A 16,772-nucleotide genomic window follows, 5' to 3' on the forward strand; every position below is an offset into this window, starting at 1 on the left:
TTTTTACGTTTATAAATAATGGTACGGAACCCTTCGTGCGCGGTCCGCACTTGGCCGGTTTTATTTATACCTAATCTCTTAAAGTCATCGCTGAAAGTTACTTTATCGACCAAATAAAGTACAGCAGATGTTTCGGGTGATGAGATCATCATTACTAAAAAACGATAGATAACGCAAAAAAGGCGGACTTGATGACTATGATGACATATGCACTAGGCACTCCTGCCTACTGTTTTTCTCATAGGCCCTTCCCACATCCGATAACGGTGCGGCGCTTCCCTTAATTTCAACTATGTCGGAACTCCCGGCAGCTGCATGTTTGTGCGCGCATGAGTAGGCATAACATAGGATCCTACATCCGATATCGGATCGGATAATGTGAAAACGCTCTCATATGTTTACAATTCATGTCGTAAAACGAAGAAATTGACGAAGAACTCACCGACAGCACTCAAACACGGTCTCCAGCAGGCTCAGCAAGTCAGGAATGAACTCCTGCACCTCGGCGCACGCGCCGTCTCCGAGGCTATGCTTGAGGCGCACTAACGCCGCATCGCATGATATTACGTCCAGCAGCGCTGGGAGACCACTCGCTGTTACGAAACATTAAAAAAAAGTTTTAGACAAAAATTTCACTTTTGGTACAAGCTTTTATAGCTGACTGTACTTTTCTTTTCACAGGCAACTAATACTCATCGAGACAATTCTAACCCCAAACACAATTAGGTTGCGTTGTTTTACCATAGAGTTCCTATAGCTACCTCCTGTCTCCATCATCAGATCAGCTTGATGGTACCATACTATTGCATTGTCACCCAACTTAAATATGTATGCAAATTTTCAGCTTCATCGGAAACCGGGAAGTGGGTCAAATTTAACTTACAAGATTTGTCCCATACATACTAACAGAGCAAGTCAAATAAAAGCTTGTAAAAAATAAATATAAATAAAACAAGACTCACGCGTAATATTATCTTTGAGATGCTTGATAGTTTCACCGGCGAGCCAGAGGTGGTATTTCATGTTGTCGCACGACGTACTCACTCCAGCGAGCAAATTTTCCGCATACTGTTAAGAAAACGGATGTTTAATATTATCAAGACTACTTACTAAGGCTTCATAGTATACAAGGTGCCCACGAGGAATCGGAAAAAAAATTAACCACGTATTCTTGAGGTAAAAAGGAAAAAAATATATACAAATTTAAGTCAACCCAACCAGAAAAAAAATGTTATGTGTTTATTTTTTTGTACTTTTTGTATATTTTTAAGCATAATAAGTATGTTTTTGAAAAATTTATGGATTAATGTTCACGCGAAACGGAACGGTTAACATGATTACCGGACGAGTAGAGCTTCGTCAAGGACCAAGTGTCAAAATACCTCCACCTCATCGTATATCTGTCAATTTCGTGATTTTTCTCACTTAATGGTCTCATCGGAAGATCAGCGCTGGAAGCCACCAGCAACATGCTGAGATGAGGCCATTTCGTGGCACTTTATACTTCCTTTGTTTTTGTTATATCATGTAATTTAATGTGTCTTGTTTGTGTCTACGAATAAAAATTATTCTATTCTATTCTATACCGTATAGTCATAGTATAGTCGTTCGATTTGAAGCTGGCCCGCAGCGGCTTATCTTTTGTCTATTGTCAACTAAAACAGCGCGTGCCACTACCTGCAAAAAAAGGTCGTATAATTGTAATTGGCACCTGAGCGCGGGCTAGTCCAACGCTCAAAAAACCAGTGTAGGTATGCTCTCCGATAACGGGCCTTTGTTGCGCATATCGAGGATATATTTTAAACTGATTCGGAAGCGTTCGACTCGCCGGCACTCAGTAACCGTATAGGGACAACACAAGACGTCACAAATTATTTTTCCATTTGTTCATTTTGAATCTTATTTCAATTACCATCGGAGTTGTAATTAAATAACCGGTTAAAGTTACCCGGCCCCTTTTTTGCAGGTAGTGGCGCGCGCGGTTTTATTTAACAATAGAAAAAGGATAAGCCGTTGGGGGCCAGCTACAAATCGAACGACTATATCTCTATAACGAACTTTCCGTGTCATGCATATTTTGTATTATTATAATTTTAATTAAATATCTACGACTTCTTATTGTTTGTCCTTTCGTGGACAATCAATATAAATAAGTAGTTTTATTTTTATAAAAACTAGTCTATTCAAAGTGTTCCTTGTCACTTTGATATCTGTCAATAAGGACGTCTAGACTAGGTCCCATAGTGGGACATCGTCATCAAAAAGGCGTTATGCGCTGAAACACAATAAAAAAAACGATTATTTTAAAATTGGTATTAACTCTGAAACTAGCCGAATTCAATAGTTATTTACGATAAAAGTGCATAAAATAGGAAATTCGCAACGAGTGGTGATAAATTACCTATCCGCACGTGTATCGTACGACGTTTTACAGTACACTTAATGTGTGCTCAATCCCGCACGCGTGCGGGAAAGTAGCACCATGTGTACTGTAAAAAAAGTTTATGACATTTTTGTCTCTAAATACGATCCAGAATATACTGTTGTTCAAATATTACCGTTTCCTCGCTGGCACCGTGTATAATTTGCGCTTTACAGTCTAGATTTTAGTAGATAGATTATAATACATACCTGAGTATACATGCCCTGTTTGACCAGCGCGTCCTTCAGCCAGGGATTGAACACCTTCTTGTTATCCGCTCTTGGGGCCCAGATGATGGCGTGGAGCGGCAACGGCGAGGGCAGGTCGGCCTGAGTGCCCGCTTGGAGCTTGTCCATGTGGGGTGTCGCTGGTGGCATGCTCACGACGAGCCTGGGGATTTTAGTTATTAGGAGCCATTGGCATAAAGACGAAAAAAACTAAGTGTTTTTTTAAACTTAAACAGGTACGTAGTACAGTCCATGAGTTCTTGGCCTCATATAGTAAGTGTGCGTTCGCAAAATTCTTTATGCAACCGTCAGTGACGAGTCTCATCAAGCTTTACACAAAGTTTCAACTTGCTGCGCCAATCCGTTTAATTGTAATAGAGCTCAAACGATCACTAAGGCAAGTCGTTTAAAAAATGTCTCAAATTGAGTATCGCGCTGTTATAAAGTTTTTGACTAAAGAAGGATTAACGCCAACTCAGATCAAAGAAAGAATGAATGCTGTTTACGGTGACTTGTGCCCATCATTTTCAACAATAAAAAATTGCGCGCGCGTTTTCGTGCGAGGCACGTGTACACTGGCCGGTTCATGCGCGAGACAATTCCCTCGCGCGTATGCTCGCTTTGTGGACCCGCCTAATGATGTTCGCAAACTAGTTCCAGCAAAGACACATTGATTGAATAAGATACGTAAAATTTAAGACAATTTCGTGCTTCGAATTTGACAGGTAAACGAGATGGCGCTGTACAGCTCCATACATTTTGCGGGAACTCTTGACTGTCAAAAGTTGACGTTTGACAATACAGTGACCGCAAAACATATGGCGCAGTACAGCGCAGTACACATATCGAACGGGCACGTTTTTTTCTGATTTTGAGATGAAGAAGATATGGCAGTCGTAATTACAGTAGAGCGCAATACCCATCAGTTGTTTGGAACCGTCAACTTTTTGTTCCAACTGACAGGCCGATACCGTCCGGCGGACTGTTAATCAGTGGGCCCCTTAACCCCTGGAACGCCGAACCGACAAACGTACTTGTACCCGTCAAACGCCTAGTGCCGGATTCGTCCCATCCCCCTCAAACGCCGGATAGGCTCGCGTACGTGCACCCGTTGACTGCCACGACTTATACTGCATTGAAATGCAAGTAATCTATTTGTCTATTTGTAAGTGTTTAGATCTCAAAATTAAGTAAGAATATGCTAGAAAAATTAGGTGACTGTACAGATCCGGAACTAGACAGTTGACGGGTACAAAAATTGAAGACCCTCTGGCAATTGACAGGACTGGTACGAATTAGGCACTAGGCGTCCCAAGGGTTAAGGGCTGTTGCATTATGTTACCTCCACGCAGTCTGGAAGCAGTAGTGCGCAGCCGCGAGCGCGACCGGGCACGACAACGACGCGGGGTTGTCGCACACGCAAGCGGAGTTGAGCAGCGCGAGCAGAGCGTCCAGTAGCAGCGGGTATTTCAGCTTGTGCGGCGTGCCGAGCACGAAGTTGCATGCTAGACCGTCGAATTTCGGATTCTCCTGAATAAATAAATATTTTTTATTAAAGGTCTACAAACTGGGTGTCACAAGTTCACAACACATCATAAAGAATACATTTTTCTACTCGTCGACTTGGTTGAATTAAGATTTCGTATACCAAACTATAATTTGGTTACTTTCTATATATATGGGCTCCTAACTCAACTTTTTTTTTTAATACGTCGGTGGCAAACAAGCATACGGACCGCCTGATGGTAAGCAGTCTCCGTAGCATATGGACGCCTGCAACTTCAAAGGAATTACATACGCGTTGCCGACCCTAACACTCCGCACCCTCGTCAGCCTTACTCACCGGCAGACACACAACACTGAGTAGGGTCTAGTGTTATTTGACTGCGGTTTTCTGTAAGGTACTACTTCCCCAGTAGGGCTCTGCTCTAGATCTGGAATGACATCCGCTGTGCTGTGCCCTACCACACAAAGCGAGATGACATTCACAATGCCCATAACTCTCTTTTGGACGTAGTTTAAGGATATACCCGGGTCCATTTGGACGTAGTTTAAGGGCATACCCGGGTCCCGGGTTTGTTTACATTATTTTAAATACTTAAAGATACAGAATTCCCATACTTGTGAGGTTTTGTCTTACCTGATTATTAATCTCCGAGTTGGTCAGCGCATAAAACTTGGGTCTCATAGAGGACTCGCTCTGCGAGATCCGTCGGTACGCGGTCTCAATGTTAGGCACCTCGCAGTAGATGCGTGTCTTCATCTGACCACTCTCTGTGGTTTTGGCGGCGTTGGCGGAGTCGGTGGGCGGCTGGACGAGCCCTGTTGCTATTACGAGGTTCCATTCGATCTAGAATGAAGGGTTTGTGTTAAATTCACTGAGTTGCGAGTGAAGAAATGTGTTTGGCCTTTTTAGTACAGGCCATGTTTATTTGTGAAAAAAATGTGTAAAAAGCTATAGTACCATATAAATACAGTACCGGCCAATAATATATATCCTTTGTGTTTTTTTTTGTGAAGCATTTATGAATAATAGTTAGTTTGTAGATTACACATTTTACTAGTCATTTTATACAAACATATGATGAATACTGCAATGAAATACTGTGAATTACAATAGAAAACTCAGCATATTACTAAAAAAGGTCTAATGCCTCAAATAAAAAACCGGACAAGTGCGAGTCGGAGTCGCCCGCCGAGGGTTCCGCACTTTTTAGTATTCGTTGTTATAGCGGCAACAGAAATACATAATCTGTGAAAATTTCAACTGTCTAGCTATCACGGTTCATGAGATACAGCCTGATGACAGACGGACGGACGAACGGACTGTATGTAATGTAATGCTCTGTAATACTGGATGTTATGCTCGCACAAACTAGACTGCCTAAAGTAGTGAGGTGGAAATCACTTACAAATATATAAAAAAGTTATACCGCAAAAACATGGAAGTGATATACAACTGACCCAAAATTAGCGTACGTATCAAATTCTGATTATCATTATCAACCTCCTCTCAATGTGCGGCGAGCTTGCATGCATGAATTAACCTTTTAACCGCCGTAGTCTGATATATTATAAGATAGACAATATCCAGAGTTTTTAGCCCCAGTCTGATAAATAAGACACAACTTCGTGTAACTTCGTAACCAGCGGCCACACGAGCACGCTCGATGGAAAATTCTAAGCGGTTAAAAGGTTAATTTATAAAATGGACATGCAATTTTATAAATTAACGCTACAGCCCCCACGCTCAACACGTGCCACACGCCTGCACAACAGCCTGCACGTGGCTCTTATAGGGAGCGTGCATGAACTGTAGGAGGCAGCACAGGAGCTGTCAGATTTTTGGCGCGAGGCGTAAATGTGATGTTTATTGTTCCGATGTAGCCCACAAGATGGCAGACCCTACTATACACAATAAAACACTTGACGTGTAAATGTGCCTGTTTATGGTTTCGATTCAGACCACAGGATGACAGACCCTCCAACGCGCACGGTCCCTATACTCAATAAAATGTACACCTAATCAAAAGGCGTTATAATAACAATGGCTGTTCGGAAATATGGTCTATGCTTTTCTATAGTCTATTCAAGCCATATCCATCAGTAAAAAAGCGGCAATTTAAAAAAAAAAGTAAGCGCGAAAGTGTATCGTCCCATAGAAAAATTTACGTTCGCGCCTTTCACTACTGACAAAATTGTTTGATAGACTATAGTTTCTGATATCTGAAGAGTTCAAAGAGTTACCTGTTGCAATAACGTCTGCGGGGCATCATATAGATGCCTCATAAGGTACTCCAGCAGCAGCATCAATCTCGTGGTCAAGATGAGCTGGTGTGGAGCCAGCATCATCGCTCGCTTCCTGTCACTTATGGCCAGCGTTTCTACGACCTGAGAAAATACCACATCATTTACATTTAGCTCGGTGAAATACGTAAAGAATATATTCAAAAGTGTGCAGTCATGGCTTAGAATCTAAATAAATAGTGCTTTCTAACTCGAAGCCAAGTGTTCTAAGTTTTATTAAGGACAATCTTACACAAATCGACTTAGGCCCAAACTAAACAAACTACTATGGGTACTAGGCGACGATTTACACACGTATATAGATAAATACATATTTATATACATAGGAAACATCCATGACTCAGGAACAAATATGTGTTCATCACAGAATATATTCCCATACCTGGATTCGAACCCGGGACCATCGGCTTCATAGACATGGTCACTACCCACTAGGCCAGACCGGTCGTCTCTCTGACTACGCTAAACTTTGCACAAAATTGGCAATAACAATGCATACATAACACTATAAACTCCATAATTGACGCTTGGCATGACAACTTAAAATGGTCCAACTCTATGACACAGGAGACGTCAGATATTTGGCGCGAGGTGTAAATTTGAAGTTGTTGCTTCCAATGTAGCCCACAAGATAGCAGTACCTACTATGCATAAGAAAACGCACGAGAACAGTAGATGGCACTTGCTTTGGCGTGGAGTGTCAATGTACAAGTACATGTTTATGTTTCCGATTCAGGCCACAAGATGGCAGACCCTTACACAATTTACGAAATTGGTAAATAACGTTCGTGTATGCAAATTATTATACTTACTTTGATTATAGCGTTTGATGTCATAAGGAGCACAGACTTTTTCTGCATCAATGTTAGCGAATGGAATAGGTAGACCAGTAGCTGCGCGTGTTCCACGTTCAAATCTGGACCAAAACACAAATCGTTATACATCGATTGACCTTATCCTATCTTAACAATTTCGATGCCGTGTCAAACACAAAAGATGTCACTCGGACGCCACGTCACCGAAGTTTCTTAACTGAAATTGAAATTTATGCATATGCATGTAGGTCTATGTTGCTCTGTGGTCTGTGACGGATTAATCCGTCTTCGGCGTTCGATCTACGGTGCGGATATATCCGTCATTGGCGTCAAAAAGGTTACCCATAAACGGATGATCTGCATTTTGTATTTACCAGTCGCTTTTCGGTGAAGGAAGACATCGTGAGGAAACCGGACTAATCCCAATAAGGCCTAGTTTACCCTCTGGGCAATCGCTTTTGTAGAAACTAGAGCCTACGCCAATTCTAGGGATTTGCCAAGCGGACCCCAGGCTCCCATGAGCCGTGACAAAATGCCGGGACAACGCGAGGAAGAAAAAGATGTACCTATAACACCCCAATGACATGTACCCATGTCAACTCTGTGTATACATGTTCTGGTAAAATAAATGAATTGAATTGAAGATATGTGTACACAAGCCTCGTGTGTCTGACTCGGGCGAGGCATACCAAGCTGCCTCGCGCAGCAATATCCTGTGTGCTGTGTGAACATGCCTTATAGCAAAGAGAATTGACTGTAATAGAGAGGTAAAGTCTAAGAAAAAATGTTAGTTTGACATCCAAAACAGATGACGCTGTACATGTTTTCTGAATTGTCAAACTTCAACTTTTGACAATCAGTGTTACCGCAAAATGTATGAAGCTGTACAGCGCCATCTCGTTTACCTGTCAAATTCGAAGCACGAAATTGTCTTAGAATTTACACACCTTACTCAATCAATGTATCTTTTGCATAGTGAAGCAACTGTGAGATTTATTTATAATTTTTCCTGTAACCTTCATAGTCGTGGTCCTGTGATGGCAACGGGTGCAGCGCGAACTCCTGCAGCGTATTTACGATCCTGTGCCACATCGCGAGGATGCTGTTCTCTCTTTCTACCGCCGGCTTGGCTAGCACCATGCCGCCGATAAGCTTCACGACTCGCGGGCCGACCTGACGAGGAAAAACAAGTTAGTTATAATTGAAGATCCTTATTAAACATCACTGACAAGTAATATAGACGAGGTCTGTGGACGTGAAAGGTCGCCCCGCTTGGCCCCTACGCTGCGCGCAAGATAAGATAAAGATAAAAATGAGTTTATTGCACACTAAACAGTATACAGAATTGGCGTGACATCGGATGGGTGCACAGCATAATTACATAAAAGGAGTTTCCAGGGGTCCCCGCACTAGTGTAGGCCTGTACCGCGGGAGACCAAGTATTGTATGTCATATGTGTGGCCTAAACATACACCCCCTTATTCATAAACGTGTACTAAAGATACGATGCCGCTAATCATCGTTTGTCCCTTTCCGACAAATTGCTATGATGAAAAGGGGCATTGTTTTCTTAGTCAACTAAATAAAACTACGTTACAATAAAGTTTTACAGAAACTACTTTCATAATGAACACTTAACCTTAAACAACCTTTAGGCTTGATTTCCTCCTACGCTGACGTCGGTCGCGCGTACGAATATCCACAATATCAATGGGCCGCCGCACTGCAACGCCGACGTCCGCGGCAGATTTATTGCTACGCGGCGCTGATGGCGCGCGTCGGTCTCGCCCGTCAGCGCCGCGTACGTCGGTGGTACAGGTCGTCCATCACTACATCAATATATGCAAGGGTCATAGGCAGGGTCACTGCCCACTAGGCCAGACGGGTCGTCCATCACTACATCAATGTATGCAAGGGTACCTGCAGCGGCGTGCTGTTGCCGCGCTCGGCGCCGCACGTCAGCTGCTGTTGCAGCGCCGGCTGGAGCGACGCGAAGCCAGGCGCGCTGATCAGGTTGTGCAAGTACCGGACTAGCGCGGAGCTGAAGGATGCGTACAGTGCGCAGATGCGGGGGCCGAAGCAGGAGGATATTGTGCCTGAAAAGATTTGTTGGTAGAACAAGAAATATTGCTTTGCTAACTCGCGAGGAAGCGAGTTTACGCGCGGATTATCAAAGCAATATTACTTGTTTTAATTAGCATGGATTTCCGCAAAGTCTCCCCTGATACCGCTGGAGTGACGAAGCCCTAAAAGACCTGTCCGCCCTCGGAATACCCAACTGGCGTGAAGTGGCGCAGGATAGGGCAGAGTGGCGCTCTCTTGTGTCAGAGGACAAGCTCCTGTTTGGGTCGCTGAGCCAGTGAAGTAGTAGAAGTAGAAATAGTCTAGTATAATAAGGTCAACCTTTGAACCATAAATACACGTTTTTTTTAAAGTCCGTTAATTTCAAGGGTGCATTCCCGTGTTTTAAATAAAATATTTTTTTTAAAGAAACCGGTATTCTAATTAACTCTTTTGGAGATAATTGGTGATTTATTTGTATCTGATAAGGCCCCTACGAGCATGTACTCTTGCTTTAGGGCCTGTTTACATATTGATTAGTGTTCAGTATAAGTTTATACATTTGCTATTAAACGCAAGTACAATTTCGGACGATCGACATTCGAAATATCATTGATGCGTCTTATTTTTCAATTGTTCGGTGGATTTAAATAATAATATCCATGTTACAACAACGCTTTTAATTATTTTATACGAAAAAGTAAATAAATTACTATCTTTTTTATTTTTTATACCACGACGGTGGCGGTTGGCCTGATGGTAAGCAGTCACCGCAACCTATGGACGCCTGCAACTCCAGAGGACAACGCCATTCAATTTCCTTAAATGTACTTAGCCATACCCCGAAGTTAACGGAGTTCTAAGAAAAAACCGTGTACACCTATTTATGTAGTAGAATTCAGCGTATGCTGCACAAATCTTGACATTCAGCTGACCACCGCTGTTATGGCAAAAGATTCAGATAGATTTTCGTACAGTAACCCGCGTGTTGCTGTCTCTATTGACGCCCATGATGCCGGTTGTCAATGTCTCTGTGCGAGTGCGACAGCAATATAATTATGCGCATGGAATAGAGATAAAAAAGCATAAATCTATGTGGACAGTGTCTTTTTAACACTTTATGTCATAAACACAAACATCACTCAATGCCAAGCTCCCGGGCGCACCCGGGCGGAGCTAAACCTTACTTGGAAGTGTGAAGGTTACTTTGACAGCGTCCGCCATAACACCTATAGTTGTCCTTGGCGCTGTGGGCGCGACTAGTAACGACGCCTTTAACGTATGGAGTGTGAAATTAAAAGGAGGAAAATCTCTTATGGCAGAACTATTGCAAAAGTGACCAGCTTTCAGATTTAAATAATAGTTCCTAATCTCTCCGGTGGCCCTAGGTAGGCTCATGGATTACATGAACCATAGAGGTATAATAATATAGAGATGAAACGGGGGACGGCCAACAAATAACCCGACCAAATTACGTACGTTGTTTGTGGGATGATGTCAAAAATGTTAAAACGTGTTTTGAATTTTGTCGCATTGCGTATTTGCCGCTTATTTAATGTTTTTTTGATGAACACTTTTCATACATAGAGATTTTCCGCCTTTTAATTCCACGCTCCATACTTTAGGGGTTCTAGGCGTTCAAAGGGTTAAAGGGTGAAGGTACCTGTGTCAGTGCGCGCCGTCTCCCGGTCCAGGTCCTTGGCCAGCGCGGCGAGCAGCGCCTGGTGCGCGTCGTGCAGTTGCAACGCGTTCTGTCCGAGCCGCTCCGAGCCCGGGCTGATGATCTCCTCCGTGAGTAGCGTGAACACTTCAGTCGCCAGTCGGATGTACTGCAGAACAATATTTAATTAGTTCTGTCATAGCCACGAAAAGCTCAAGGTCCTACAGAGGCCTTATTCAGTTCGGTGAAATTTAAATCATATTCAACAGTAACAGAGTTGCATTTGTTTTGTTTCGTTCAATTCGAAAACACAAACTGTATTCCCTACACTATGGGTTCAAATTTCAGTGGTAAATTTTGTATTTTTCATTGGTATGGCTGGGCGTTAGGAGGATAGAGAAATAAGTAAGCATAAAGTGTTCATACATCAGTCTTCTTACCAAATCGCTTATCATTTTCGCAGTCGACATCTAGCGTCAAGTAGCGGATTTATCAGTACCGCTACTTCACACTAGATGTCACGAGTGTCGCGACTGGCGAAAAGTGTATTGCTCAACAATTTATAACTAATACAGAGTGTTTATTTAGTCACCTTCAATAATTTACGGGGGGACCAACCCCGAAATCGCGTTCGCTCTGTATTCAACCGATTTTTCTCTTAAAACCGCCGAATCCACACACGTAATGTGAATCTAAAAATATTTACTATACATATTGGGGGCAACTTTTAAAATACTGACTTAATCTCAATCCAAGGAATATAAAATGTATCTTTACAGTACATATGGTGCTACTTTACCGCACGCGTGCGGGAACGAGCACTTTCCGTGCATATGTCAAAACTTTAAAGAGCCATATGTACTATAAAACGTTGTACAATACACGTGCAAATAGGTAATTCGCAACTCGTGTTGATTTAAAACACTCCCTTCGGTCGTGTTTTAATTTATCTACACTCATTGCGAATTTCCTATTTTCCGCACTATTATTTAATAATCAAATGTCTAATTTCAACCGTATTACACACAGAATAAGACTCAAATATGTCCAGCGCGAGCGCCTGCTGAGGCCTCGAAGGTTGCTCTACGGCGTCGGACCCTTCAGCGCCGCCGGTGCGTACAATGTTCGTATTCTCTATGGCGATGGCGACTAGAGTCAATTCGAGCCAGGCACAATGACAAAGAACCAAGGCATTTCTATAGTTAAGTCTAATCTCGACCGTATCACTCACAGAATAAGGCTCCGATTTGTCCGGCACGAGTGCCTGGTGAGGCCTCGAAGGTTGCTCCGCGGCGTCGGACCCTTCGGCACCACCGGTACGGGCAATGCTCGTACTCTCTGTGGCGTTGGCGGCGGCAAGGGTAGACTCGAACCAGAGGCCGAATAGAAGCTCGCTGTCTGTTGGACAAGTATACATTGTTCATTGAGGATATACACGCAAAGTTTCAGATTACGGTAGTGTTCGTATTCTCGTCTTTGAATATGGCGGCAATTGAGTGAAGAGACTTTTGCAAAGATCGAAATAAAATACAGTTGGATCAGGGTACAGTCGAGTTTATAAATATGTTCGGCGTTTTGTTTCCGCACCACCGTCCGCTTGATATTGGTCACTTTGGCTGTTGAGAATGTCTGTCATTGAGGTTACAAAACCCTTACCATCGTCAGTCTCCGAATCTTCAGAGCACATGGTCATGTCCTGGAAGTAAACTGTAGAATCCGACCGGTCCGGGTCGGCGTCCGCGTTTTGTTTCTGAGCCACAGTCCGCTTGAGGTTAGTCGCTTTGCGGTAGCACACGACGCCGAGAGCGACGAGGAGCTGTCGGGAATATGTGCTTTATTATTATAGTGGTGAGGTTTAGGGTTCCGGTGAATGCTGGTAACGGCAAAGCGGAGCGAATAACCTCAAAAATGTTTATGTACGACGACTTTCCATGTTTATTAATACTTATTACAAAATGTGGCCTGAGGTCATAAAGAGCAAAAAATGTTGTGTTTTGGCCAAATTAATTTAAAAAAAAATCCTCGAAAAAAACTATCTTTTTGCGTTTTCTGCAATTTAATTTGTTAAATATCAAAAAGAGGCGCCATCTAGTAGTTAAAAGGCCAAAGGTATGGCGGCATGGTTTCGAGCGATGGCGCCACACACAACCTGTGGCTTATGGCCGATAAGATGGCGCCACTATTTTGATATTTAACAAATTAAACACATATCAGTGAAAGGATAAGGATCAAAGTCAAATGGCGTTCTAAAACTTATAACCATGTCTAGAAAGAAGGCAGTAAATATACTGGCTACAAAGTTATCTTTGGCAATCCACCTATTTAAAAGTCTCACTTGCCTGGTGTACGGGCGCGGCGCTGGTGAGGCGCAGCTCCCTCTCGTGCGCCGTGTGCTGTCCGAGGATCGCGAGCGGCGCCGGGGCGCTAGTGCCCGTTGTGCCGCCGCTGAGCGCCTCGAGGCGCGCGTCGGACAGCAGCGCGCCGAGCCACGCGAGGCAACGGCCGCCGAGCGCCACCCACACTGCGCCGAGGCCTTGCTGCCTGTGGGAAATACATAAGTGTGTTTTCATCAACTTCCTCGAAAAAGATCTCACATATATTAGTATATTAATATTGTTTACAGTACATATGGTGCTACTTTACCGCACTAGTGCGAAAATTAGCATATTACGTTACTATGTCGAACATTTAAAGGGCCATATGTACTGTAAAACGTTGTACGATACATGTGCGAATAGGTAATTCGCAACTCGTGTCGATTTAAAACACTCCCTTCGGTCGTGTTTTAATTTATCGCCACTCATTTTTCGCACTTGTATCGTAATGTACTATTTCCTACTGATTCCCCAACTGCTGCTTTTAAAGGGAGTTCCCGCTACCGTGCAGCAAAATGTTGGAACAACATTCCTCCCCCAATTCGTCATTTTAGTGTTAATGTACAATAAGTTTGTGACGATGCTTGTGCGGATTACATTTGTGTTTTGACGAAACATGTGGCGGATTGCATTTGTATTTGCATGTTAGTATAAATTGATCAATAAAATTCGTCATTTAAAAAGTAAATTCAATTTTAAAATTAAATAACGATTACACCTTTTAAACCATCAAAAACTTCAAGGCTGAAACTCCCTCGTATATGAAGTAGTCTAATTTATTTATTTCAATTTAAATTCAATTTTATAAAGGGGTCTTAGGGTCAAATTGTGTAACATCCAAATTAAATCTCAATAATGTACCTACTATATCTAATGCACAAAAGCGCACGCCATTACACACACAACATGACCATCATTAAGTTAGATTAATAAGAATTAAGTGTTGTACAGTCTTTTTATTTTTTTAAGATCCTGGCACATGGTTTTGTTTTGTATTTCTATTATTTCAAGAATTGTAAACTAGTTTTTAATAATAATTCTAAGCTGCATGTCTTCTTTTTGTCTATACCTACCTACCATGTTGTGGAAACGAATAAAGTTTTTATCCATCTATCTAACTTATGGTCTTTGTCGCATAGTTTTATATTGCTTATTTTTTCTTTATCAACTAAACGGCAAATGGTAGCCACATTTTCCCATTCAGGTGATAAAGTCGAAAGTAAGTAATATAAAACTATATCACATAAATAAAAAAAATAAGGAGTAAGTAGGACAATAATATAAATATACTGATTTCTGCATAAATGAATTGGTTTATGGGTAATTCCACGAGACTGTAACGTCAGTTACCAATTCTTTCGTGTGTTCTTACATTAATTAAGCAACTTTAAGTGTCTGTATGTCTGGCGTAGCCCTAAAGGTAGATATCTGGATACTTAAATCTGCCTAAGCAGGCAGGCAAGTGCTTAATGTAAGAACACAAGAAAGAATTGGTAACTGACGTTACAGTCTCGTAGAATTACCCTTATTGGGAAACACAGTTCCCATAATGAGGGAAGCCCTGGACGGTCAACTCAGTCTTAAGAATACTTACATTTTGGTTAAATTGTATGGCCGCGACTGTGTTTTAGCCGGGCTCTTGCCGGGCGTGGAGGTGACCATAGGCGCGCCGGCCAGCGCGTGATGCAGCCCGCAGAGGAGCACCCAGCCGCCGATCATTAGATGATTTTGGTAGACCTGATCGAAAGATAATTAATCAGACGGTCGGACGCACGGTTATGTATAAAGGAAGTGTTTTTCTAAAGAAATATGCGTGAACAGGTGGATCTACACATATAATGAGCCGCGTCTTGCCTCTGTGTAGACGTGCCTCGGCCACGTTGCCTCTGGCGAGGCACGTCTCCACCTAGATGTAGACCTAGATCTATAGTTTACATTTTTGTTAAACATATAAATATATAGAAACACCTAAATAGTGCCTAAATAGTAAGATGTTACACAGGATTTGAGGATTCAGTTTAAAAAAACACTAAGTGAAAAGCACAATGAAAAACATGTTCTACGTTTTTAACAATTTATAGGGTTTAACTCACGTATTTTAGTCACTCGAGCTTGTTTCGGAGAGCCTAGATCTCTATTTTCAAGACGGGCACTAAGAATGGTGCCAGTTCAGCGGTGCCACAACCAATCGCACGCGTGATGCGAACTCATCAACCAATCGCGTTGTGGCGTTAGACTGCACGATTGGCTCGAATTCGTGTGCGTGACACCGCTGTACTGGCCCCATCCTTATTGCCCGTAAGGCCCGTCCTTAGATATATATCAATGGATTAGCAGTGCATGAGTAACCGTTCTCGACAGCTGCGTGCCGCCGCGTTCTTCTGGTCTTTCGTCTAGTCTGTTTCTGAATTTGGTCAGATATGACGCAAATGTCTAATATGCAAAATAAAGATGTTGATATACTCACATAGCCTCCCGCTCTGGTGCTCTCCCGGAAAGTCTCTCCAACTGTATGATATAAACTGAGCGCGCTTTCGACCAGGCTCGCTGTTTGCTGTTCACTCTCTTCGTCCTTCGGGTGCAAGGATGCCTGTACAATAAAGATGTAGAAATTAACTATAGAACTTATTTATACTGTTTTAAATATAAAGACAGCAATAGAAATTGCTGAGCAAGTGAGTTTAAGTTATCTGTGACATTTATGCTTGAAATGTATGCCCTAATTCATAAGCTATCGCATGTTTTTTTTTAAATGTGCGACAGGTAAATGGACTGATCAGAAAAAAGTAGTCGACAGTCGTGTTTGGCGCCGTAAAACATTAAACGGGTGCATTTTTAAAATGGTTGAGAAAAAACATAGGTATGGAGGGTGACTTGTTGATAAAATTCATCGTATTATACGATAATATAATTCATTGTATATTTTGATTGAACTCTCTTGAGATTTAACTCGCTCAGTAACTCATCTATCTCAGGTGTTACTTGCTCGCTCTCTCCCACTCATGATTCGAATGAGCCGGCCGACCCAAAAGAGTGAGACGATGCGAATATACGAAACGACCGTTTCGGAGCAGTTCGGAGGGTGTCGGGAAAACATGACGGGATCATAACGCGTGATAAGCCATCTTTGTCATACTTATATATGTATTACAACCATCTCTTTTACGCACTCTACAGATCCACTGAGCGAAATGAGTGAAGTATATCTCCGCGAACGAAAGATATGAATCAATCATTTCAACTCAGTGAAGCTATTTGCGCATCTCTAGTGTGGAGAATAACACAACATCATACCTGGGCAGTAGCACAGAGCAGCCAAGTAGTGCTAATCTGAGCGTCGATATACGCTCGGGTGAATGGGTCGAGGCAAGGCAGAGAGGGTATGACGCAACAGCACTTCATTCA

At 42.5% G+C, this 16,772-nt stretch overlaps 1 protein-coding gene across 7 annotated transcripts in view; it reads right to left on the reverse strand.

Annotated features, from left to right (window-relative positions):
* The window catches only part of LOC133524761 (protein purity of essence), a 145,994-nt gene that overhangs the window by 114,811 nt on the left and 14,411 nt on the right, over positions 1-16,772 (reverse strand). For all 7 annotated transcript variants that reach the window (XM_061860908.1, XM_061860916.1, XM_061860920.1 and 4 more), the window contains 15 exons: positions 15,835-15,957; positions 14,962-15,104; positions 13,332-13,533; positions 12,649-12,808; positions 12,224-12,390; positions 10,996-11,161; positions 9,192-9,367; positions 8,288-8,444; positions 7,269-7,372; positions 6,397-6,540; positions 4,790-4,999; positions 3,992-4,179; positions 2,632-2,812; positions 963-1,068; positions 443-593 (listed from right to left, as the gene is read on the reverse strand). In XM_061860908.1, the coding sequence (XP_061716892.1) occupies positions 443-593; positions 963-1,068; positions 2,632-2,812; positions 3,992-4,179; positions 4,790-4,999; positions 6,397-6,540; positions 7,269-7,372; positions 8,288-8,444; positions 9,192-9,367; positions 10,996-11,161; positions 12,224-12,390; positions 12,649-12,808; positions 13,332-13,533; positions 14,962-15,104; positions 15,835-15,957 (2,378 nt within the window). The remainder of the gene's footprint in view (positions 1-442; positions 594-962; positions 1,069-2,631; positions 2,813-3,991; positions 4,180-4,789; positions 5,000-6,396; positions 6,541-7,268; positions 7,373-8,287; positions 8,445-9,191; positions 9,368-10,995; positions 11,162-12,223; positions 12,391-12,648; positions 12,809-13,331; positions 13,534-14,961; positions 15,105-15,834; positions 15,958-16,772) is intronic.

This window comes from Cydia pomonella, chromosome 1, assembly GCF_033807575.1.
Source record: "Cydia pomonella isolate Wapato2018A chromosome 1, ilCydPomo1, whole genome shotgun sequence".
NCBI lineage: Eukaryota > Metazoa > Arthropoda > Insecta > Lepidoptera > Tortricidae > Cydia > Cydia pomonella.